Source organism: Ricinus communis, chromosome 2, assembly GCF_019578655.1.
Source record: "Ricinus communis isolate WT05 ecotype wild-type chromosome 2, ASM1957865v1, whole genome shotgun sequence".
Classification (NCBI taxonomy): domain Eukaryota; kingdom Viridiplantae; phylum Streptophyta; class Magnoliopsida; order Malpighiales; family Euphorbiaceae; genus Ricinus; species Ricinus communis.
The window spans coordinates 12675436-12699524 of record NC_063257.1 but is presented as its reverse complement, the minus strand read 5'-3'; the positions used below and the strand labels follow the sequence as shown (position 1 = coordinate 12699524).

At 33.4% G+C, this 24089-nt stretch overlaps 1 protein-coding gene across 2 annotated transcripts; it reads right to left on the bottom strand.

Moving 5' to 3' along the window:
• Nucleotides 1-347: 347 nt before the first annotated feature.
• Nucleotides 348-23836, bottom strand: LOC8281298 (ABC transporter B family member 25, mitochondrial). Of its 2 annotated transcripts, XM_025159756.2 has the most exons (20): nucleotides 23306-23836; nucleotides 22815-23223; nucleotides 22670-22731; nucleotides 22531-22574; nucleotides 22299-22401; nucleotides 21989-22096; nucleotides 21354-21437; nucleotides 21086-21146; nucleotides 13065-13210; nucleotides 12854-12970; nucleotides 12491-12576; nucleotides 11320-11375; nucleotides 10012-10116; nucleotides 7627-7682; nucleotides 7323-7403; nucleotides 7126-7191; nucleotides 6947-7039; nucleotides 6695-6759; nucleotides 3411-3546; nucleotides 348-1021 (listed from the first exon to the last, which is right to left on the bottom strand). In XM_025159756.2, exons 1-20 carry the CDS (start codon nucleotides 23516-23518, stop codon nucleotides 878-880), a joined length of 2235 nt encoding a protein of 744 aa, XP_025015524.1. In that variant the 5' UTR covers nucleotides 23519-23836; the 3' UTR covers nucleotides 348-877. The 2 variants fall into 2 exon arrangements, with proteins under 2 accessions (XP_025015524.1, XP_002532928.1); XM_002532882.4 differs by lacking the exon at nucleotides 11320-11375 and having other exon boundaries at nucleotides 10012-10100; nucleotides 23306-23834.
• Between the last annotated feature and the right edge of the window lie 253 nt (nucleotides 23837-24089).

Genomic DNA, 24089 nt, shown 5'->3' with positions numbered 1-24089 from the left:
GTAACAAAGTGCAATATATAGATAACGCGGTGTAATAGTGCAATGTATGTGTATAGATAGTGTGGTATAAAAGTGCAATATGCAGACAATATGGTAGAGAAGTGCAATATGTAGACAATGTGGTATACAAGTGCAATATATATGTGTGCATATGTTTTCTAAATATTAAGCAGCAAATAGAAAGCACAGAGAATGCCAGCAATGCACATTGACCGCTAAACCTACAGCCTATCATTCTTGCATCCGCAAAAGAGCAAATATTATCCAACTATGGCAGCGCCTTTTCTTTCTCCCCGTCTGATGCATAGAAGATAAATATGGAATGTAAAACCAAACATTATTTGATATAAGGTTAAAGCATTTTGATCTTACTAACTGTCAATAAATAGAATCACACAAAAACGGCACCGTTTCATGAATTACACAAACTTCATAACGCCGGCCTAAATATCATGTGATGATATGAAATTGTATATTATTTGGTATATAGTTACTATACAACAATGATGAGAACAGTTCATCTCACTATATTCAAACTCATCGAATCTAAGATCTCAAAAAAGGCATGGAAGAAAATCAGTTTTACAGTTTTTTCCAAGGCTTTTGATGTATGCGATTGACCAAGTTGTGGAGGCTTATGGCATCCCATCATTATTTCAATGTCTTCGTATGGAGGGTGCCATTGCTTCTTTTCTTTTAAGATATGATGAACTTTGCATACTCATTCAGAGGATGCAACCTGCCTATGATGCACGGGTCCTAAAAAAGAAATTGCATTTCATGGGCTTGCTCAACAAAATAGAAAGCTGAGCCAACAATTCTCTTCATATGGTACCAGGAAGAAGGTGGAAGGACTGTTAGAGGAATTTATCAACAGTTACCCCTCTAGTTTAATAGCTGCATCAATGACATCCACAGTACTGTTTTGCTGTGCCCATAACTGTGCATATCTTCCTGCCTTAGTCAAGAGAACTTCATGGGGCCCCTGTTCAACCACCTTCCCATTCTCCAGAACTATTATCTGAAACCATATTTGACAGGATGGAAGAATGTATAACTATATAGTGTAGGTAATAGAACAAAAACAGTGCACAGATAGCAATAAAACCAATCTTGAATAGAGCATTTTGCATTGGACAATCAACTAAACAGTTGCAACTTGTAAGCAGGGGTGCTCATGGTTCGGTTAACCGAACCATCAGGCATTCTTTGGAACCCACCAATAAGCAGTTAATCATTTTTTCCCATTCTTTTGGTCAGGTTAGCTTTTAGTTTTTATTTTCAAAAAATCGGTAACTGGTAGCTTTTGGTTTCTAGTTTAAAAAACCAATGGTTAACCGAAAACAGATTAAACTTTTACCATTAATTTTTTATAATTCTTTTAATGTAAAGTGCAGATAAATATAATTTTTTTTATAATCTTTCAAACATATTCTATTAAATATAATATTTATACATATGTTAAAAAAAATTGTAATAAATTTTAAAGTTTTTAGCGGTCAACTAAAAAACCCATATTTTCCCTTCTCTTTCATTTTTTTTTTTTTTTTGTCGTTTTTCAGTAGCTGAAAAATGATGATCAAAAAGCCAGTTTTCAGTTAACCAGACCAATGATTACCAAATATCTGGTTCGGTTTTAGGTTCCAAGAAAAAACCAGAATTGAATGGTCAGTTTTTTTTAGCACAGTTCGGTTAACCAACTTGAGTAGTAATTGACTCGCTTCACTCAATTATATCTCTCGATTTAATTTTGAACTATTATAGAATTTCTTTTTGTGGGTAGCTTGTACAAAATAGATAAAACAATTAACCTCACCCTGATAATAGTATGGTTTTAGGACTCCTATCAAGAAAGGCATAGACTAGCATTAGAGTTGCATCACAGCTCAATAACATGATTCTAGGACCTTATTCATTCAATGAGACTTACATTGCATACAGGAACAGACAAATATAACCTAAAGAGAACTAAATACTCATGTTGTATCATGAATAGAAACTATTTAAAATCATTTACCTGATTCCCACATCAAATTGTTGCAGTCGAGGAAAAACAGAGCTAGGGATTAATTTGATCTTTAATTAAACTTCGTATTTTTCTTATAAGTTTTCTGCTTTTAAAGTTTAGGGTTTAGAACTATTCAGAAATTCCATTGTTGTCAGGAATATATAGTTATTCCTTCCCATCTTAATTAACATATTATTAATGAATTTATTCTTTTCCTAATAAGCACTAGTTTAAAATTTTTCTAGCTTAGGACAAGTAATGGTAGATTTAGCTTTTAGTCTATGAAACTTATATAGGAACTTGGTTAATTTAGAGCAAGAACGCTATAGATGACTATTAAGTTAAAGCAAATTATAGTTTTGTGCTTTTTCAGTTTGCTCAAGATTTCTTGATCTCCTACAAGATAGCATGGTAATTACATTCATGGTTTTCTTTTCTACAAACACAATTCGGCTCAAGCATTTAGCTGATGGTGCTTCCCCAAATACTAATTGAAGAAAAAAGCAAGCAACGTGTTTTAACTAATAAACTATTTAAAATCAAGGATAAACTTCCTTCTGACAATTTTAAATAAGATTATAGCAAGATTTAGAGAGCTTAAAGTTGTTTTAGTTGAAGAATATGCGATTCGATTAAAAAAATGCTAGCAAGGACTTCATCACAATGTTAAAGAATCAAAAGTTTTGAATGTTGAGACATCAAAAAATGTCTATAATTTAAGTCCAAGATGACAAGACCAAAGCAGGAAAAACATTTGAGCAATTTAATTCTAGAGAAGAAGACACAGAGACCATAAAGAAGAATAAAAGATTGCAAAACAGCTAATTTTCTCATACATAATGATACAAAACCACTTCAACATTGAAAACTACATATTATTTTATACGTGCTAAACAAACTTGATAATATGAAGGATAAGGCGATGTTCATTTTCATTTCTATTGCTGTCATTGAAGAAGAGAGGGATATATCTTCTTCAAGTGTTGATTCTTTAGCCTTCTAACATTCAAAAATAAGTTTTTTTCTAACTGGGAGAGAATGGTGCAGTCAAGAAAATGAAAACGAGTGATAATTTTGATTTAATTACTAATTATGAAATTCAGATTTTTCTTGCAAAATTTTAGTTTCGGCAGTTTAGGATTTAGTAATATTTAGGAATTTTATTTAATAATTAACAAGTTATTTTCTTCCTATCCAAGTATTGGTTTAGGATTTTCCTAATTGGGGTTGGTTTTAAATTTTCCAGTTTGGCATTTCTAATCCTAGTATTGGAAAATTAACTTTAGTCCACAAACACCTAAGTGAAATTTAATTTAGCTAGACAGTTAGGAAATTATTATTGGAATGATCATAAGCTGAAACTTCCGCACCTAAAGAAATTGACATGATTATGAATGCCTACCTCATCACACTGCATTGCAGTTGTAAGCCTATGAGCAACAAAAACCGAAGTTCGATCATTGGCTAATGACTTCAAGGCACTTAATATCTCTGCTTCTGTTGTACTGTCCAGTGCACTTGTGGCTTCATCACACAGCCTGAGGAAATCAAAACCAGCCAATTTATAAAACTATAAAGAAAGAAGAGAACTAATATTTATTTGCTTTCACTGTATACATCATGCATAATCCAGTTCATCAAGCTGAAAAGTTGGTCGGACAAAGTAGATAAAGGATGCATAGAACATACCTTTGTTTAAATTATTAAATCACATCGTCAATGGACCATAAGAAACAATGATGATCATTATTATTACTAAAATGTTAGAAGAGAGACTCAGGGGAAAGATTTCAAACACAAACTTCAAAGTAAAATAACTGCTATCAAGAAAAGAGATATTACAACTAAAAAAAATATATTCAGAGAGATTTCCTATATAACAACACCATACCTACTATGAAACAAAAATGAAATAATTGGTTGAAAGTGGGAAGCATAGAATGTGTTGACTATAGATTAAGTAAGGATGTCCATTTTGTAGAGTTACTACATGAAAATAGTTCAATCAAAACTAGGAAAACGGATAAAAATTATTAGCATCATTTTTGAAGAATCACAAAGACTACTCCTCTTAAAGATGCATCATTAAAGAGTATTTAAATTTATTGATTAGATTTAAGGCTCAAAAAGGATTAAATCGATTAACTGAATCAGAGAAAGGTGTTCTAATCTGATTAGCTTATCGATCAAAAAGAACCTGAACTTTAGGCGTTTTTCAAATTTAGTTAGTTTTCGTTTTCATTTCAGTTGCACATGTTACTATGAGGTTTCTGTCAATCTAGCCTCCAGTCAAAATCTGACCAACTGATCAGATTATTGTGTCGAGTGGCAATAGAGCTAATAAAAACATATGCTGATCCAATCATGACTTTACAATAAGAAAAAGAGATCTTTCTCGATCAATCCCTTTGTCCCTTCGTTCTTTGATAATCAGAAATATTTTTTTTTAAGTTTGAATTTGTTCATTTGGAATCTGGACTCTTCTTCATTTTTATTTATTTATCTGATTTTATTGTCCTATGGAGTCACTTGAAGATTCACAAGGAACTTATTTCTTTATCTTGTTATAAATTAGTATTTGAAACTAAAAATAATTCATACAATAAAACATGGGATTAATTTGAATTTTTTCTGACACTTCTTTGGAAACTACCAAATAGAAGTTCAAATTTTGGATTTGACCCCATTGAAGGCTGGACTATTTGTTGAAAATAAAATTACATCGAACCTATATGAAGTTTTACTGTGAGCAGATTGTATCCATTGGGAAAATAAGGGTTCAAGATTTGTTTCTCCAGAGTACCAAAAGCAAGCATGACAACATTATGAACAAAAAGTCCCAAAGTATGGAATCCCATAAAGAGGCTAGCCAACTTAAATCTTCTTTATGGTCTAACATTCTTTGTCAATACATTATTCTCATTCTGTTATGGATTGTAATCTCTAGTAAGAATTTAGCTTCATGAGAAAAAGCTCCTTTTCAGTTCAAAATTTTGCTGCCTCAGAGTAGTAGGCTAAAACAAGTTGTTTTGGACTATCCCTAACCCACCTGCAAATCCTGCAAAAGATCCATTTTTCCTTTCCACCCTCACTAGTCTGAGAATCCGGAAAAGTCCTGAGGAAACTCAATCCTTAACATTAAACGAGGTCCTTTAGGGTCCCCTAATTCTTGTTCCACACACTGTCTCCACAAGATATTCTCCTTTTCTTTCTTTGTGCACCATCCCGAGGAAATAACGAGGACCTCTTTGTTTCACCCAGTACTTCCCTTAAGAACCTATCACTCTTTTTTTCCACCTTTCAAATTTACTTTCCTAAGAAATTGCAGTTTTACTTTTAATACCCTTGCAGTTTTGCTTGGATTTCTAAGTTACTGTGTTTTTAATAAAAAAAGAGTTTTAGGTCTGGTCCATTAATTACCTTAGTTAAATTCAAGTTGTACTATACAAACCAAGGACATGTACAAAGCATAATTACATCAGCACCTAGATTGCTTAGAATAGGATATGGCTGTCAAATATATATTTGTAGAACTTTAAAACATAGGAATTCAAGCAAAAAAAAATTCTGAAGGCTGGTACAATAATACTAGGAACGTACTAAGTATAAACAAGAATTAAGATGAGCGAAGCAAGTTTTCATAGACCAAATAATTGTGAAGCAATTTACATAAAGTTCAAAGGGAACTTACTTATCCAAAACATGGGATCAAACCAAGAGAAGTTCCAAATGTTGAATGCATTACATGAATATATAATGTATTAGGATAAGTGGATCAATTTACCAAAACTCCAAAGGAGACTGTCTCAGCCAAAACATGGTACCCAACCAAAAAAACCTCTCATTTATTGAGTGTGATCTCATAATTACTCATTAATGTTGTCATAACTATTTGTACTTTACATATATGTTTTTATATCTGAAAAGGAAAATATCAGTTCACAAAGATAGCAGTTTTGCACTTATATTAAACAGACTTGAATTTAAGCCCATCAATAACATTAAAACTGCTAGAGAAATCCACAATATCTTGAAAGGGCTTATAAGCAGTGAAGGCCAGCCATCCAAATGGCTCTAGTTGAACCAGAGCCCCACAAATTCAGTTCATATAAAAGGCTCTATACTCACCCATTTCCTGAGTCATCTCCCTCTTTCAAACAAGTTGCAAGAACATGCTAATTCTAGATTTTCATAACCCTTTCATTTGAAAACAAATTTAAATGGTAAAATAATATGGTTTATCAGAAACACTGGATAGCCATATGGGAGATAAGAACCTACAAAATTGTTGCCCTAAAAACAAAGCCATGACCAAAAACTTGATACTACTAAATTTCCATTGACCTATCACTTACATTCTTGACAACAAAATAATTTGGTAAAAACAGTTAAGTTCTTGTTAGCAACTTCTTTTCATTTCCATCCAAAAGAATTAACATAATTTTGAGAAGTATAATATATATGCAGTTCTTGAAGGGACTGACTTTGGAGATACATACTAAGGAGGGAACTTAGGGAACTAAAAGAGACAAGATTGATCTTGATTAAACTGTCAATATCGTTAACTTCAATCTTTGTCATAAGAGACAAGAAGAAAACAAAAAAAAGAAAGAAAAAGGGGCAAAACAAAGAAAACAAAAACTCAACACAACATAGATACAAGCATAAATCTAATGCAACTCTTACAGAATAGGAGGTGCTTTCAGAAATGCACGTGCCAACGCCACACGCTGCTTCTCACCGCCACTCAACTGGAAAGAAAGGATGATTGATTGTAAAAAGTTCAAGAGTCAACTGAAAACAAAATTATCCAAATAGTTGTCTGCTCTTCATGAAGAATTCTTGCAAAAAGCCACTCTTTTAATGTATTTACAAGCAGATTCCAAGAATAATAAACATACACTTCCCATGCAGTTAGTTAAGATGTACACCTCTCACCTTGAGCCCTCTTTCCCCAACAACAGTAGAATATTTCTCAGGGAAGTTCATGATGGTATCATGAATTGCTGCATGTCGAGCAGCATCATAGACCTGAGTGTAAATAAGTGTTAAGCAAAACACAGCCAAGTACAATTAATAGTTCATAACAAGCAAAGTGAAAAGCCAAAAAAACACACTTCCTCTTCTGTTGCAGAAAGGCGGCCATAATGAATGTTGTGAAATATTGTGTCATTGAAAAGCACCTAAGCATCGAGAAAAGTGTAGTTCAGCTCTTCAAGATGAAAAATTTGCAAGATCTCACAAGGGGCCTGTAAACTTACATGAAACTCTATGAAATTAAATGAAAACCCTTGAATCACTAGAATGAACTTACCGTATCTTGTGGGACAACACCAATAGACCTTCGCAAACTATTCAATGTTATATCCCGTATATCTTGACCATCAATCCGTATCTGTCAAGAAGCAAATTCCAGTTCCTAATCCCAGTATGAGAACAGCTCAAGAGGAAAAATAACACTAGTATAGATTAAAGAAATAAGTCCCGTTCTAGGAACGAGGGGAAAAAATCAAAGACAGTTTTTTGGAAATCTTCCACCAGATACTATTAAAAGTTTTGCTGAAATAAAGTGTTGAAATCAATTGGATCAATATAGCAGAAATTGAAGGTATTCTTACATTTCCAGAATGTGTATCAAAAAACCTGAAGACCAATCGGAGAATAGTTGACTTGCCTGCAAGCATATAACGATTCGCTTAATAATAGTGCAGAGGTAAATGATTATCAGACATTTTAATGCAAGTGCTAGAATATCATTCAACATAAGTTCATACAGGCAGCAAAGGTCTCGAAATAATCGATACCGTATGCCCGTCTAGTTAATGGGTGAATCCCTTTGCAACAAGACGGGCTTTATATCTTTCAGTCGATCCATCAGAAAACTATTTGAGAGTATACACCCCCCTCCAACTATAGGTCAGGCTGATGACTCCCAAGAGCTCTTATCGACAGAGTCGTTTGGCACCTTGATGTCGACTCATCACATCCTGGGGTTGAAGAAGATCCCAAAGGTTCGGTTGTTCGCTGATTCAAGTGGTACGTGAGTTGGGTTTAGAAAGTCATGAGACAGTTCGGCTCCTATCTACCATTGGTGTTAAAGGGAGAACTGCGAGGAGCCAACCCTAGAACGAGAGGACTGTGTTGAGCATCAATTTTAACACTTGCAAATAGAACAGGAATATGCCTCTAATCTTTTTCCTTTTTAATTCTTTTTCCCTTTTTAAAATTGTCTATTGCTCTTTACTAGCAGCATGCTGTTCAAACTACAAGCAATAAAAAGGCAGTCTCATTGATAATAACTATGTTTAATAATAGCATGTCTTGACCTATGAGTATTGCACATGTTTAGGTAAATGTTTACGAAATAGGAGTTATAAAACAGCTGAAAAACCAAAACAATAAATGATAATAGAAAAGCTGGATCATTAAACCCAATGATTATGGCTGGACATGTTAAGATCTATAAAATATGTCACTACATGTAGGTAGAATTTGAAATAGATTACAACACAAGCTTGTGCTATAAAAAGCCATATTCTTATTGGAATTCAGAAAATGAGTCAGAGTGTAACCCAACATCAAATGTTTCAAAATTTTCAAATCAAGGTCCACTGTTTAAAAATTAAAGGCCTAACAAAAGATTTATTAAAAAAAAAATGAAGAATTTTATTGGTATTTTAAATCTCTCATGAATTCAAAAATGAATCAATAAAATGAACACCCTAAGCTTTGCAACAATTTAATATGTGGCCCATAACCATTCATATGTACTTGGTAACCAGCTGGCGACTAAATTCATGACATGGCAGTTAAGAACATAAAAACGTCATAACTAAGTCACCATCTCCAATCACTTCCAGTTACAAATAACTCTTCATTTCAAGAAAAACCAAACCCCTCTCCCCCTCCCTCCCATTCCTTTCAAGCAGAACAATGGTTTTTCAAAAACCCCAATCTCAAACTATCCCTATGTCTAGAAGCAAAAAAGAAAAAGAAAAAAAAAACTCTTTCTCGCTTTGGTATAGAGGAACAACAGCAATGCTACATAAGAGAAAGGAGGCGAAAGGATATGAAAATGAGACGGGCTAACCTTCTCACATGGGAGGAAGGATCCTTAACTGCTACTACTTGTCGCGATAAGAGGTGGAACAGCAGACATATAGAGAACACTATCTTGAACTTGGGGCATGAACCTGGGGCTTTGATCAATTTTAAGAGAAGAGAGAATATAGTGGGTTCTGGCGGTCAAATGAGAAGATACTAAGACTGTTTCCTAAAATTTGGAGAGAAAGAGGAAAGGAGAAAAAGGAGAAGATGATTGGTGGCTGTGTGAAGAAAGAGAACTCATTAATTATGTATTTATCAGTGTGTGTATTTGAAAAATTGGATGATTTCCATCATTAGAAGTAATAAGTGTTAGAGCAGCCTAGCCAGTCACCATATTCAATTTTTATGATTCCCAGTCATGCTAAAATGGTTACAAATTTCATAAATCAATAGCTTAGACTGCACTTAAAGGTAGGGTATTTCCTGTTTTTATAAGAACTTTTACAGCATCTCCACTTATAAGCCCTCTGGCATGTAATATATATCTCTCTTGCTATCCCCATAGAAAGCTAGTTCAAATGATATCCATATACATTTTAAATGTCATAATATAATTGAAAAAACCTCTTATTTATCCTTTGTCATTAGGCTAAAACTAAAAGAGTATTGGAAAGCCATTTCCATTGTTACAAACAAGTGTCATTTCAACTCAGAAAATTACAGAAAGGTCATATTAAACAAACTTAGAGCACCTCTATAGCTAAACAGTAAGAAAATATTTGAAGGGGTGAAACTAATTTAGCTACACAAATGCTTAAGCCACCTCAGCATATATGAGCAGAGCATTATTTCCAAATGACAAGAAAGATACATGAATTTTCTTGTGGAGAATCATTCTGTAGAAAAAATTACACAGATACATATACAGGGTTATAGGAACCAAACTAAAGCCTTACCGCTGCCACTGGTTCCAACAATAGCGACACTTTTTCCAGCTGGAACAACAAAAGATATGCCATCAAGAATCTTTCTTTCTGAAAGGTAACTGTCACAAGTTGCAACTACAGTGCATGAGCAATTAATAAACATTAGAGTTATCAGAGAGTTTACCAATATATAAAAATATTAAAAATATAGCAACATTTCAAACAAATCAGTGACTAATCATTAATCAGTTGACATGAGATCTTCTAGAGAACTTTCAGGACTCCATAGGCTGCTAATTGGCAATATAATGATATGATAGTTGATGGATGTTGTTTTGAAGAGAGAGTGAACAAAAAATCAAAAATTTGAAAATGCAACAGAATCTGACCAGCACTGTAACAACTAGTTTTGGGTTTTATGCAGGGTTTTAAATATCAGACAGCGAGTACGTAGCAGAATTTAAGGCGGGCAGAAACAATAAACTAAAGCAAATTAAAAATTGTTGATATACCTTGAACTCTTAAGGATATAAAGGAGGAAAATAAAGTTTTTAATGTACTAATTTGATATGTCCAATAACAAGTTATCCAAAATCTATTGTTTGATTAGATAAGAGATACCTTATTTGGGAATATAGCGTTAGAGTTAGTAACCCCATATCAATAGGGAAGCATTTTGATTGAAGAAAAAGCATTTGTGGCAATATTTAGATCTTTATTGGGAGTTGTCTTGGTTCTGCTTATGTCTTCACACTTTGTGCTGGCAACTGCCAAACCTATTCTAATCTTTTGTTATTGCAAGACTATATTATATTTATGGTTCAATGGATCTTGCTTTATCTTATGTCAGTAGATTGACATTAAATTGAAATTCTTCATCGATAAGACTTCCAAAATATAAGCGCATAATAATTGATTAAAGAGAGACTAATCTTCTATAAATTTAATGGCTAATGACCAAGAAATACCAAACCCCACTCACTTTTTTGATTGCACCCGTTTTTACGGATCACAAATAGTAGCTAAGAACTTTAACATTGGTATTACATTGAGCCAACCTCTAGTTACTCTTTCCAAACCATGAGCAGTTAATGAAATGACAGACTAATAAATTAGCATTAAGATTTTTAACTTAAGATAAATACTAAAACTAAGAAGGTTATTTCTTTAGAAGAAAATTGCTATAATTTAATAACCTATATTTGATATTGGTATTCATCTTCTTCTTCTTTTCCTGGTTTTTCAATTTAATCGAGTTCTTTTCTCTTTTTCTTCTTTTCCACAAAAGAAAATAAGAAAACTGGAAATCTTATCATAAAGAATAAGAGTTCAACTCACCTTTCATTAAATAACACATCATAGCCACTTGCATGAGGCAGAGAAACGAATCAAGGCTACAATTGTTACAAATAATTAAGTTTATATTAATAATTTTAAAATGGTTAGAATTGAAAAGAAGCTTTAAATTTTGGCTTTTTTGGTTATCATGTAAATAATCATCAAACATCTTATTTATAGCTGATCCTTAGAAGCATTTGGAGTTAAGTCTCATGCGAGAATGCTTGTTGGGGCATGTAACTTGTTCCTCTTTTCTTCCATCTCTATTTTTTCCTATTTCTATTAGTTTCTTTCTCCCAAGGCTGCCTACCTTTTTGGCATTCTGAAACCAAAATTCTCGTGCAAAGCAACATTCAATTCACTGACTAGACAATCCATATAAGGGAAAGCTAATTTTGCTGCTAAATGGAATTTCCTGCAGCTGCACATTTCATTTTAAGCCAAATGTTTTTTTCTTTTTACTCCTTAAACTCCTGCAGAGTTGATTACAACATTCTTGCTAACAAGCTGAAGACTAAAGGTTGTTTTGTTTTCAAGCCTTGTTCATCAAAATGAACATATGGGTGGAATTCTCAGAAAATGTACTGCATCAATATGATCTATTAACTAACATGAATTACCACTCTCAAATTATCAGCATATTTTAGGCATAATTCATCTAAGCTTAGTTTCATTTCACATCCTGCATCCAAAATAGCATGTACAAGGTTCACTGCTGTTAGATCTCAACAAGCCCAACAACTTTCTCAACAGATTTTCTAAAGCTTCAACGAGGGAAACAAGCAAAAAGATAATGGGAAACCAAATTATCTCAATTGCCAGTTTGCCAAGATTCAAATATTCAAGGTGCCTAGGTAAGAGATATTCAACATTTACTAGTTCAGGTGTGGGATTGATTTTTCCTGGATTGCATACTAATAGTAGTAATATAATTATATCAAGTAAGCATCGAACTTAAGTGAAAGTTTTACTAGAAGAGGCAGAACATAATTTCATATTTTAGTATGGGAGCCCAACTTGCTAAATGCAAGAGACAAACATATTAAAAAACTACGATTTTGCCTGCAAGAAAACCTTAAACTTAAATATGGAGCAGTAAGAGTACTACATAGCAATTATTTAATACTACTACATAGTTAAACTATTTGAAGGAAGGAAAGCACCAGTATACCTGAAGTGCACATTGTCAAACTGAATGCTGCCTCCATTAAACTTAAGAGGCTTTGCGTCATCTTTATCTCTAATCTCAGCCTTCTCCTGGTAAAAGCATTAAATGAGAAGTCATCTAATACATATACAGAAAATTCTAGATCATCAACTTTTGCATCTAACAAGATGTACTTTTGTGATTACTAGACACAACAAGAAGAAGAAAAGCAAGCAAATACTTTAAAAAATAAAATAAAAGAATAAAGAGGAAATTAGTTCAGAATATAAGGTTATATTCTCAACATGACAAAAGGGAGAAAGAAAACAAACAGATAAATTATTTCAAGGATTGCAAGAAAATTATAGTAGGTTCCTTGACAAATACCTCAAGTAGTTGAAACATAGACTTCATGTCAACAAGACTCTGTATAGTCTCCCGATAAACACTGCCAAGAAAATTGAGTGGAAGGGAGAGCTGGAAGAGAAGTCCATTTACCATAACCTGCATATTCACATTACATGTTGGACTTCTCCGCTCAACTTTTAGTCACTTCAACAGAATGCAAGTTCAATTGATTGTATGAAGAAGCTTTTACCAAATCACCCACTGTCATCTGGCCATTCATAATCCCATTGGAACACAACACCATAGCTGTTGATAAAGCTGTGCTAAATATCACATTTTGGCCAAAGTTCAGAAAAGCAAGACTGCGTTGTGTTTTTAAGGCCGCATGTTCATACCCTGAAAAGAATCACTAACAAGTTAAAGAAGGAGAAAAAAAGGTAAACATAAAACTACATAAAATTGCAGGAACACCAAACTATATGGACCTAAGATTTTGACCAACTAACCGCCTTTAAGAATATATAGACTTTTCACTTATAATTTTTTTCAGGGGGAAGCTGGACTTGTTGGGCAGGCCTCAAAGAAACATCCAAGCCAGCCCAAAAAATAATCAGGATTTTTCTGGTTCCAGCTCCTAAAGTAAAAATGACGTGTCCAAGCCCAAAAATTTTCAAGGGAGCTTGGGCAAGCACCCAATCCCATGAACAAGTCTAATTGCACTATGTTTTGGGGAGAGAAAATATGCGAGGAAAAAATATGAGAAAGAAAAATAAGTGCAGAAAGGATCTTTTCATGTCAGGAAAGAGGGAGAAAAATAAGAAACGAAAATAACCCCCAAACTTTCCTCTACAACCAATCTCTCCAATACAGGGAGAAAATAGAAAGAGAATAGAAAGGAAAGTGTACTAATAAGTAAGGTCACTTATATGCCCTTGAATATTTGAAAATCAAATATACCTTATAAATTGTAAAAGGGAAAAGGTTAACTTAATGTAAAAAAAAGAAAAAAAGAAATTCTTATTTCCTATTATATTTAGACAAGGAAATAAGTTTTTCCCCTTCTACCAAAACAAGAAATGAGAAAATAAACAAATTTCACAATTAATTTACCTATGACATCTTTTGTTCCCAGACAAAAAGAGGACAGGAAATGAGATAACATAAATTCTTTTATTTCATATCTTAACTAGGAAAATAGGTTTCTTTTTTTCTTCCATCCAGACAAAAAGTAAAAGGATAAATGAAGAAAATATCTAAAATACCTTCCCTTCTTATTTTGACCCCTATTTTTTTACCGAACAAAATGTTAAAGGTAATAGAATTCAGTCTGACACATAGTTATTGCAACACCACAAGTCTTTACTTTGAGGTAGGCGATAGATCCTTTTCCTAAAATGCTAGTTGAGAGGAGTTTAGAAGGAGAGAGGAAAGAAGAAAAAGAACATCCACTTATGCAAGAATAGTATTATAACTCATTTTGCAAGTTGAGGTGCAAAAGATCATAAGAAAAAATTTAAAAAAGCTGAAAAAAAATAGGGAAAAAGAGAAGAGATAGACGGGCAACAAGTTCCATTAAATTCTTATCTCAAAAGATTCAGCTAAGAATATAGTTTGTTGGGTTGGACTATAATGCCTATAAGAATCATAATATCATACTATATATATAGTGTAGAATTTTAGAGAAAGGAAAAAAGAGAAATGTTCTCTTATACTTTTTCTATATATCAAACATAGGAGAAACACAACTTATATATACTAGCTAAAGGATAGAAAAAGAACTTAGATAGAAACTAATTTATCTTATCACTAAACCTTAGAATGTTTATCCATATCTCTAACAAACAAAAACTAATTAGTTATTCTAACTTATCAACACTCCCCCTCAAGTTGGAGCAAATATATCTGTCATGCCCAACTTGCTAACTTAAAATTCAAATTGTTATCTAAATAACCCTTTAGTTAAAATATCTGCCACCTGCTGTGTAGTTGGTACAAATGGAGTACAAATAATTCCTTCTTCAAGTTTTTCTTTTATGAAGTGCCTATCAATTTCAACATGTTTTGTCCTGTCATATAAAACAGGATTATGAGCAATATTGATAGCTGCCTTGTTGCCACAATACAACTTCATAGGTAAACTCACAGATCTTTTAAGCTCTTGTAGAACCCTTTTCAGCCAAAGAATCTCACACACTCCCTGTGCCATTGATCTGAATTCTGCCTCAGCACTACTTCTAGCAACTACATTCTGCTTTTTACTTCTCTATGTGACTAAATTACCCCAAACAAATGTGCAGTATCCAAAAGTTGACCTTCTATCAGTGATTGAACCTGCCCAATCAGCATCCGTGTACACCTCAACTCCTCTTTTTTCATTTTTCTTGAAAAAAAGTCCTTTTCCTGGTGTACTTTTCAAATAACGAAGAATTCGACATACAGCTTCAAGATGTTCTTCATATGGGGAATGCATAAACTGACTTACCAAGCTTACAGCGAAAGCAATGTCCGGACGAGTATGTGATAAGTAAATCAGTTTTCCAACCAACCTCTGATATCTTCCTATGTCTACTGGAACACCATTCTTTACCTCCCCAAGTCTAGAATTAGCTTCAATTGGAGTTTCAAAAGGTTTACAACCACTCATTCCAGTTTCTTTCAAGAGATCTAGAATATACTTCCGTTGTGAGACAACAATGCCTTTCTTTGACCTTGCCACTTCCATTCCAAGAAAGTATCTTAGCTGGCCTAAATCTTTCATTTCAAACTCCTTGGCTAGGTTTTGTTTCAATCTGCTTATTTCAATTATGTCATCTCCAGTCAAAATTATATCATCTACATAGACAATTAAAACAGAAATTTTGTCTTCAATAGAACTCTTTATGAAAAGAGTATGATCAGATTGACTTTGATTATAACCTTGACCTTTAACAAACTTTGTGAGCCTCTCGAACCATGCTCTAGGAGATTGTTTAAGGCCATATAAAGATCGCTTTAGCTTACATACCTTGGTTCCAAATTTCTGAGCAAAACCAGGTGGAGGTTCCATGTATACTTCCTCTTTTAAGTCACCATTCAAAAAGGCATTCTTCACATCTAGATGATTCAAGGACCAATCTAGATTAGCTGCAACAGACAAGAGCACTCGAATAGTATTGAGTTTCGCCACAAGAGAAAAAGTTTCATAGTAGTCCACTCCATATATTTGAGTAAATCCTTTGGCTACTAGACGAGCTTTATATCTTTCCAAGGATCCATCTGAATTATACTTCACAGTAAACACCCATTTACATCCGACAACTGTCTTCCCATCTGGCAGATCCACTTCTTCCCAGGTAGCATTCTTCTCCAAGGCTCTCATCTCCTCCAAAATAGCTTCTTTCCACTCAGGAACATTTAGAGCCTCCTGAACACTATTTGGAATAACCATACTAGACATTTGTGAGATAAAAGCACAATATGGTGATGAAATATTTTTGTAAGATACAAAATTTGACAAAGGATGTTTAGTACATGACCTAACACCTTTCCTAAGAGCAATGGGAAGACCAAGTTGACTAGATGGATTATTTGTAGGAAGTTTTGGAGACTTACCATAAATTTCATGATCCAACCTCTGATTAGATTCTTGATGGTGCTGTGGGATGGTGGCTCTTTTTTGTGCTTGATGTTCCTTTGAATATACAAGACCTTTAAACTTTTCCGCATAGATATCAGTTGTTTCAATATTTTGATTTTGAGATGATCTTATCAAAGGCTGCTCAGTATTTTCAATATTTAAATCATTTGTTTCCACACTTTCTTTATTTTTCGACCCATTTTCTTTTGAAACATGATCAGACTCCCAAGAAATACCATTACTTGAAAAAAACTCAAAAGTTAAATCAGAATTTAAATCATAACTAGAATCAGTTGAGACATCTTCACTAGTGTTCTCCCCCTGAAGATGAAATTTGTCAAAGTATGATTGTCCTTCAAAAAAAGTGACATCCATAGAAATAAACATTTTTTTCAAAACTGGATCAAAACATTTATAACCTTTTTGATTTGCAGGATAGCCTACAAAAATACATTTATGTGCTTTTGGATCAAGTTTTGAACGTTTGGGATCATGATTATGGACAAAAGCCACACTTCCAAAAATTTTTAAAGGAATGTTGCTAGTTAGCCGAGTTATGGGAAAACATTCACTAAAAACTTTAATTGGTGTTTTAAAATTCAAAATTCTTGTAGGCATTCTATTAATCAAATATATGGCTGTTAAAACTGCTTCTCCCCAATGATACTTTGGAATTTTAGTTGTAAAACTAAGAGCTTTAACAACCTCTAGGATATATTTATTTTTTCTCTCAGCCACCCCATTTTGCTGAGGCGTGTTACTATAAGAACTTTGGTAAATAATCCATTTTTCAGCAAAAAATTGTCCTAACACATTGTTAAAGAACTCCTTTCCATTATCACTTCGAAAAATCTTAATTTGAGTATGAAATTGTGTTTGAACCATATTATAAAAATTTTCGAACACACTTTCAACATCAGATTTCTCTTTTAAAAGAAAGACCCAAGTAACTCTAGTATGATCATCAATAAAAAGGATAAACCAGCGTTTTCCAGAAAATGTTGGCGCTCTAGAAGGACCCCAAACATCACTGTGAATCATGGTAAATGGCTTGGACTGTTTATAAGGTTGCGATTAGTAAACAGTTCGGTGATGTTTAGCTAATTCACAAAATTCACATCGGAAAAACAAAGGATTTTTATTCATGAATAACTTTGGGAACAAATACTTTAAATATTGAAAATTTGGATGTCCTAGCCGATAATGCCATAACATAATCTTAGTGTCACTTGAAACAGAAATAGAATTGAAACAAGTTTGCAGGTCTTGCCTTCCAAAGATTGACTCATCATTGAAGAAGTAAAGTCCACCATCCAATTTAGCACCCCCAATCATCTTCCCCGAGGTTAAATCCTGAAATTTACAATAGGAAGACTTAAAAATCACTTGACAATTTTACTGACAGACAAAAGATTATATGACAAATGTGGAACATGTAAGACATTCTTAAGAACTAGAGAAGAGAAAATAGGAATTGTTCCTTTCCCAGCAACAGTGGCTAAGGAACCATCTGCAATTTTAACCTTTTGATTTCCTGCACAAGGTATATAAGAGGAAAAAATTTGCGAATTGCCAGACATGTGATCAGTAGCACCTGAATCTAATATCCAAGTGCTATGGGATTTGGAACAAGCTATGGCTACAATGAAAGAATTACCTGATTGTGCAAAAGAACAAGACAAGTCAGATTTTTCTAAAGTTTGGAACTTAAACATTTTATACAGGTGCTCTATTTGTTCCTTGGTAAAAGGAAGAGATTCAAAAGAAGACTGCTGCCCAGATTAGTATTGCTAGCTTGAAAAGCTCATACATCTCCTCCTAACTTGGTGTTATCGCTGCCTGTTTTCTTCTTCGGTTTTCCATGCAATTTCCAGTAAGTATCTCAAGTATGCCATGGTTTTCGACAATGATCACACCAGGGTTTCTGCTTTCCCCCTAAGTTTGTACCTCGAGTTATAAGAGCAGATCCGTCAGCATCTATTTTTGGTTCATCATTTTTCAGCATCACTTTTCGTCGTGCTTCTTCTCTACGCACTTCTGAAAAAACTTCTCTAATAGTTGGTAAAGGATTTTTTCCTAATATACGTCCACGAACCTCATCAAGATCTTTGTTTAAACCAGCCAAGAAAACAAATACTCGTCCTCTTTCAATTTTCTTTTTGTACCGAGCACTGTCATTAGGATTTTCCCATTGTTCATCTTCAAACATGTCCAATTCCTGCCAAATAGCCATCATATCATTATAGTAAGCTGTTACCTCTCGATTACCTTGTTGCATTTTCCACATATGGGTGTTTAATTTGAATAACTGCGAATGGTTGTCCAAATCTAAATAGGTTTCTCGAACTGCTTCCCAAACATCCCGAGCAGTCTGCAAACACATGAATGGTTTTCCAATAACCGGATCCATTGAGTTAATCAACCAGGCAGTAACCATTGAATTTTCTAAGCGCCACTACCTATATTTCGAATCATCGGTTGTTGGTGGTTTTATCTCACCATTCAAGTATCCAAGTTTCCCTTTTCCATCAATCACCAACCTCATGGACTGAGACCATTCAAGATAATTCTTGCCATTCAGTTTGTGAATGGTGATTTGAAGAGAATTTTCAGGAGGAACAGGTGAAAGTAGCTGAGAAACTCCCCCTGATGGTGTCACGCCACTGCTAGCTTCTGAAGTGGCTGAACTAGAGCCAACCATGGCAGCCTTAAAATTCATGATCAAGCCCTAAGCTCTGATACCATGTAGAATTTTAGAGGAAGGAAAAAAGAAAAATGTTCTCTTATACTTTTTCTATATATCAAACATAGCAGAAACACAACTTATATATACTAGCTAAAGGATAGAAAAAGAACTTAGATAGGAACTAATTTATCTTATCCCTAAACCTTAGAATGTTTATCCATATCTCTAACAAACAAAAACTAATTAGTTATTCTAACTTATCAACATATAGAAGCAGATATCAAGGGAAAGAATTTTTGGACAATACAAATTCTACTTATTAATGAAAATAGCCTTTACTTATTCTTAGGAAATCTAACTTTTAAAATGGAAAAATTCAAATTGGTTTTCAGGATTTATGTAGTTTAAGATAGAATATTTAATTTGATTCAAAATTTTAAAATATTACCTAATCTAAACTTTAAATTTAGTTTACATATTTAAATTAACTTTACACTATTTACCAAAATAAAACATAGATTTATATTTGACAATTGTTTCTAAATTTTTAAAATGATATTTCTTATATTCTATAGCTATTCGTTTTTAATTTAAAAGCTTGCAATCAACCCTACTTTGAAAGAGATACTTATTTTTTAAATTTATAGCAAGATCTTCATAAATATTTGTTATGATATTAACTATAAAGAAACATCAAGATTCATTAGACAAGTATAGAATTTTATTTTCAAAGCATGGGATATAGCAAGTATTGATATACTCTAGATTTCTAAAGAACAACTAAACTTAGGAGCTTCAAATTTGAGAGGAATTTTGGATAAGATGACGATAGAGACCTCGAAGTTATGGGAATACTAATAAATTGCATGCAAATAATATCATTCTCCAATAAATTTAAATGCAAGTGGAGTCTTTTTCGTTGATGGTGGAACTGAAAAAATTTAAAAATGAATTGAATCATGTTTTCAATAATAATTTTAATCACATGCAATGCATAGAGAAAAAAGTTAGTATACTACAATATAAATTATGGAAAACCCATTATAACTAGCATGAACATAATTTCTAAGCTATTATGGTAGGATAGCAATTCCGCCATAGGGATATTACCATTTTGGCAAGTAGCCTAGCAGTGAGCTCAATGCCACTGCATTCATTCATAACAAGCATATAAAAGCATATGTGTCAAATCACGATGGCCTTGTTTAGTTCTGGAAAATATTTTCTACTTTCATTTTCTAGTTTCCCCATTTCTTAATTTTCCACCTTTTTATTTCCAAACTGAAAATAATTTTTTAAAGAAGGAAAAAGGAAAAGAAAAATGAGTTTGACTTCAATCCTTAGGTTTGTATCTAGTAATTGCAAAGTATTAATGCTAAAGTAGAAAGGCGTATTTTCCACTTTGTTCCATTGCTTTGTAATTTAAAATGAGTTTTGAAGAACTAATAAAGATAGTTTTCTATTAGCTAATGTAAAGAATTTGAAAAATACTTTCCCAATTTTCCTTTTAAGAAAATTATTCAACTAGACACTAAACTCTATTTTCTAATTTTCTTGGAGTAATTTTCTAGAAAACAGGGTAAATTTCTAAACTAAACAACCCCTATGCATCTCCATCAAATCTTCACTCCAAATGATATATGAGATGACTGATCTAATAATAGAATAACGTCAAAAAGGAACTGCTTAATGGAACTTCACTCTGATTTTCACTGATATGTAGCTATTCCACACCAAGCTTCATGCCATGGGCCAAGAAATGCTTATTTCTAAGGCCACCTTGGCCTTCCACTTTTGAGGTGGGACATAAGCATTTCATTAGTTTTGTGAACCATCAACAAGTTTGTTCGAGAAAACCAAATTAAATCTCAATTTAATGGCTGGTACAATCAAGTTTGACATCTATGAAGCAGATAAAATAAGAAGAAATAAAACAGATACAATAAACTAGAATATTTAAACTACTTACTCTTCAAAAACTCGTCGTATTTGTCAGCCTCAAAAGCTTCGTTGTTGAAATATTTGACAGTCTAGGAAAAGATAGAAGAGGGAGAAAGGAAGGAAGGAAGAGAGGCAAAGAACTGAAGACTTAATAAGGGGCTAAACAAATGTACTCCACATAAATGGTAAGCATAAAAATGGAGAAATGATTTTTTTTTTTTTTTAAGAAAATAATCAAAAAGGAATTGAGAAAAAATAACCAAAAGAAATTCAGGAAGGAAAGATATAAAACTCACCTCATAATTTATTAGAGAATCGATTGCCCTAGTGCTGGCGTCATTATCAGCTTTATTCATGGCCTTCCTAAATTTCGTCCGCCACTGGAAATGACAAGGAAAAGTCACATAATTGTGATCAACACAGAAAGTTTCACAAACTTAAGAAAAAGAAGGAGGGAACAAATGAACCACATCCTGATCCCTCCTACATTCTAACTCCCTCCAAAAGATTAAGTATTTGAGAAAAATACAGAGACTTGGGCACAAGCTTTTAGCCCCAAAGAAATGTGATATGAATGATACGTACTTGAGGCATATTTGTGTTTATTCTAGAGAAAAGGGCACATAAATCCTAAAATAGGATTCAGATTCATTGTTTGGAAAATCAGAAAGCCAGAATTATTTGACCCACTTTCGTTTAGCTATCAAGGAAATCTATTTACAAGTATCATTCATCAAATTATGATTGGGATGACATCCATTTACATTATCTTTTCTTTCCTATAGATTATCCTAATAGGCACTTGGAGCATCAAAAAATAAATGAAGATAATTTGCAGTGCATAGATTGTAAAGAAAACCAAAACGAACCTGTACCCAATTATTCTTAAGAACATTTATGCATAAGAAAGAATTGGCAGAAGAAAGGTTACCTGTGTTACAGACAATGTGAAAGCAACATATGCAGCAACGGAAATCGAAGTGATCCAAGCAAAAGGGGCTCCAAATTTGTATGCCAAAATACCCGATACCATAGATATCTGAAAGGATGCACAATAAAAATCCATCAAATATTTTCAGAAGCAAGGAAACAATTGCACATATACAGACATGTCATTTTAGTAGGTTTTGGCCAAGAAATTGAAGTGTCCAACAGAGACAGATAAACCTATTACAAACAGCAGGAAAAAAAACTAATGCTAGCATGAAAAGTTGCTCAAAAAGTGAAAGGAATAGTCATACCTCTAAAATAGTTGGTACGACATTGAACACCATTGAAGATAGAATAAAATTAATGGCGCGGCTACCACGATCAATTATTCTATTTAATGCACCAGTTTCTCGACTAGGAAAAAAAGTGTGATCAAGTGCAAGCAGAAAGGATATGTTAATAAGTCCATTGTTAAAAGCAGCTTATACTCGTAAAAAAGGCAATAAATGTCATGCACACTATAGGTTTTCAGAAGGAAAATACCTAAGATGATAACGTAGGTCCAAGTCATGCAAATGTGAAAAAACCTGCACTTTTAAGTACAATTATAACAAATAAGAAAGAGACAAAGAATCAGAAGATATTAAACAAACATATAAAGCATTTGTGAAACTAATATTACCTTCCTAGATACTTGGCGGATTGTTCTTAGAGCTACATTAGAGAAAACAGCAGTCCTCAATTCTGCAAAATAGAGTTTCACACATATCTGAAAAAAAAAAATCAATAAAAGAAGTAAACTTTAAATCAATTATATGTACATATACCATTGAAAGCAGAAGCCCCGGTGCGGGCAATGCCATATCCGATAAGAACAGAAGCAGGGGTTGCAAAAAGAGCAAGGAGAGTAGAATTGGCAGAAGTAAAAGAGGCAAGGGCAGTAGCATTGCCACTAGCTGTAGTCAACCAGTCAACAGCAAGCTTAAAAAGGAAAGGGACTTGAACATTCAACACTTTAGCACCAACAAGAAAAGCAAGAGCAGTAATAACCCTTAACCGAAACTCCAAATTATCTTTCATCCATAAATAGCTCGCAAGAGTTCGAAGAATCTTCATATCAGCAACTTGCTTATCCTCAGATAATTTAGCAGTGCCAACTAATGGTTTAGCATTTTTGAGGTCACTATTACTAGAACTAGAGCTTGAGAACAAAACCCGGCCGTTTAGCATTGCACTCTGTTAAACAATAGACAACTAATTCAGGCCAATTGAGTTCAATTAAAAGTAAAGAAAGAAATAAAGAGAGTGAGTTACAAACCGGTGGCCTTGAATTGGAGAGCAAAGCATTGATATTGAGATTCTTTTTCCATGGAAAACTGGTGGAGTATGATTTATAACTGCAACTGCTACTATGAAGATTCGGATTGAGATTATAAGTACTGGTTAAGGAGATTGGTTTGGTCTGAGAGTGATTGCGGAGAATAATGAGCTCTCGAGCCCTAAACCTAAACCATTTCGCTGCTCCTAACATTTTTCTTTGTTGCTGTTGATGTTGCGGAATTCACTTCATTAAGAGAATACTAAGTATCACTGGTAGAGAGAGAGAGTGTTTGGCTGAGTATAATTTTATTTTCAGCTACTGGACGGCCGGCGCCGGCAATGAGGGTGAGGTTCTAAGGTTGGGGTTTTTGGGGCACGGTGGAGTTCGTATGCATCGACCTCCGTACAGGGTGCGCGTTTCACTGTATTGTCCAATTAATAAATCAATAAACTTTTGGGGCTTTTATTTGCATCTAATCGTCAATATCGTATACATTCAGGTTTTGCTTTGTTTCAGTTGAACGTAAAAACCAAGAAATATATTGTTACCATAATATTAAAATATAATCGGTGTTTTAAAATAAAGTCGTTTTATTTAAGTGGGAGAGTTTTATTTCAAATATAATGTCTATATATTATTATTGATTTAAAATAAAATCGTAAGCCTTTTTTTAATAATTTGGTTGGATTTTATCTTCTCTATCATTTAAAGCTTCAAATTAGATTTTATAAGTTCTATTCTTTTTTTTTTTATTCTCATAGGTTATGCATATTTATAGATT

Coding starts and splice junctions, on each gene's coding strand:
- LOC8281298 (XM_025159756.2), bottom strand. CDS start 23,518: ATGTTAGGAGCAGCGAAATGGTTTAGGTTTAGGGCTCGAGAGCTCATT. Junction 21,438..21,988: donor TCACATTGTCTGTAACACAG/GTAACCTTTCTT, acceptor TGTCATTTCCAG/TGGCGGACGAAATTTAGGAA. Junction 1,022..3,410: donor CTGCAATGCAGTGTGATGAG/GTAGGCATTCAT, acceptor ATATGGTTTCAG/ATAATAGTTCTGGAGAATGG.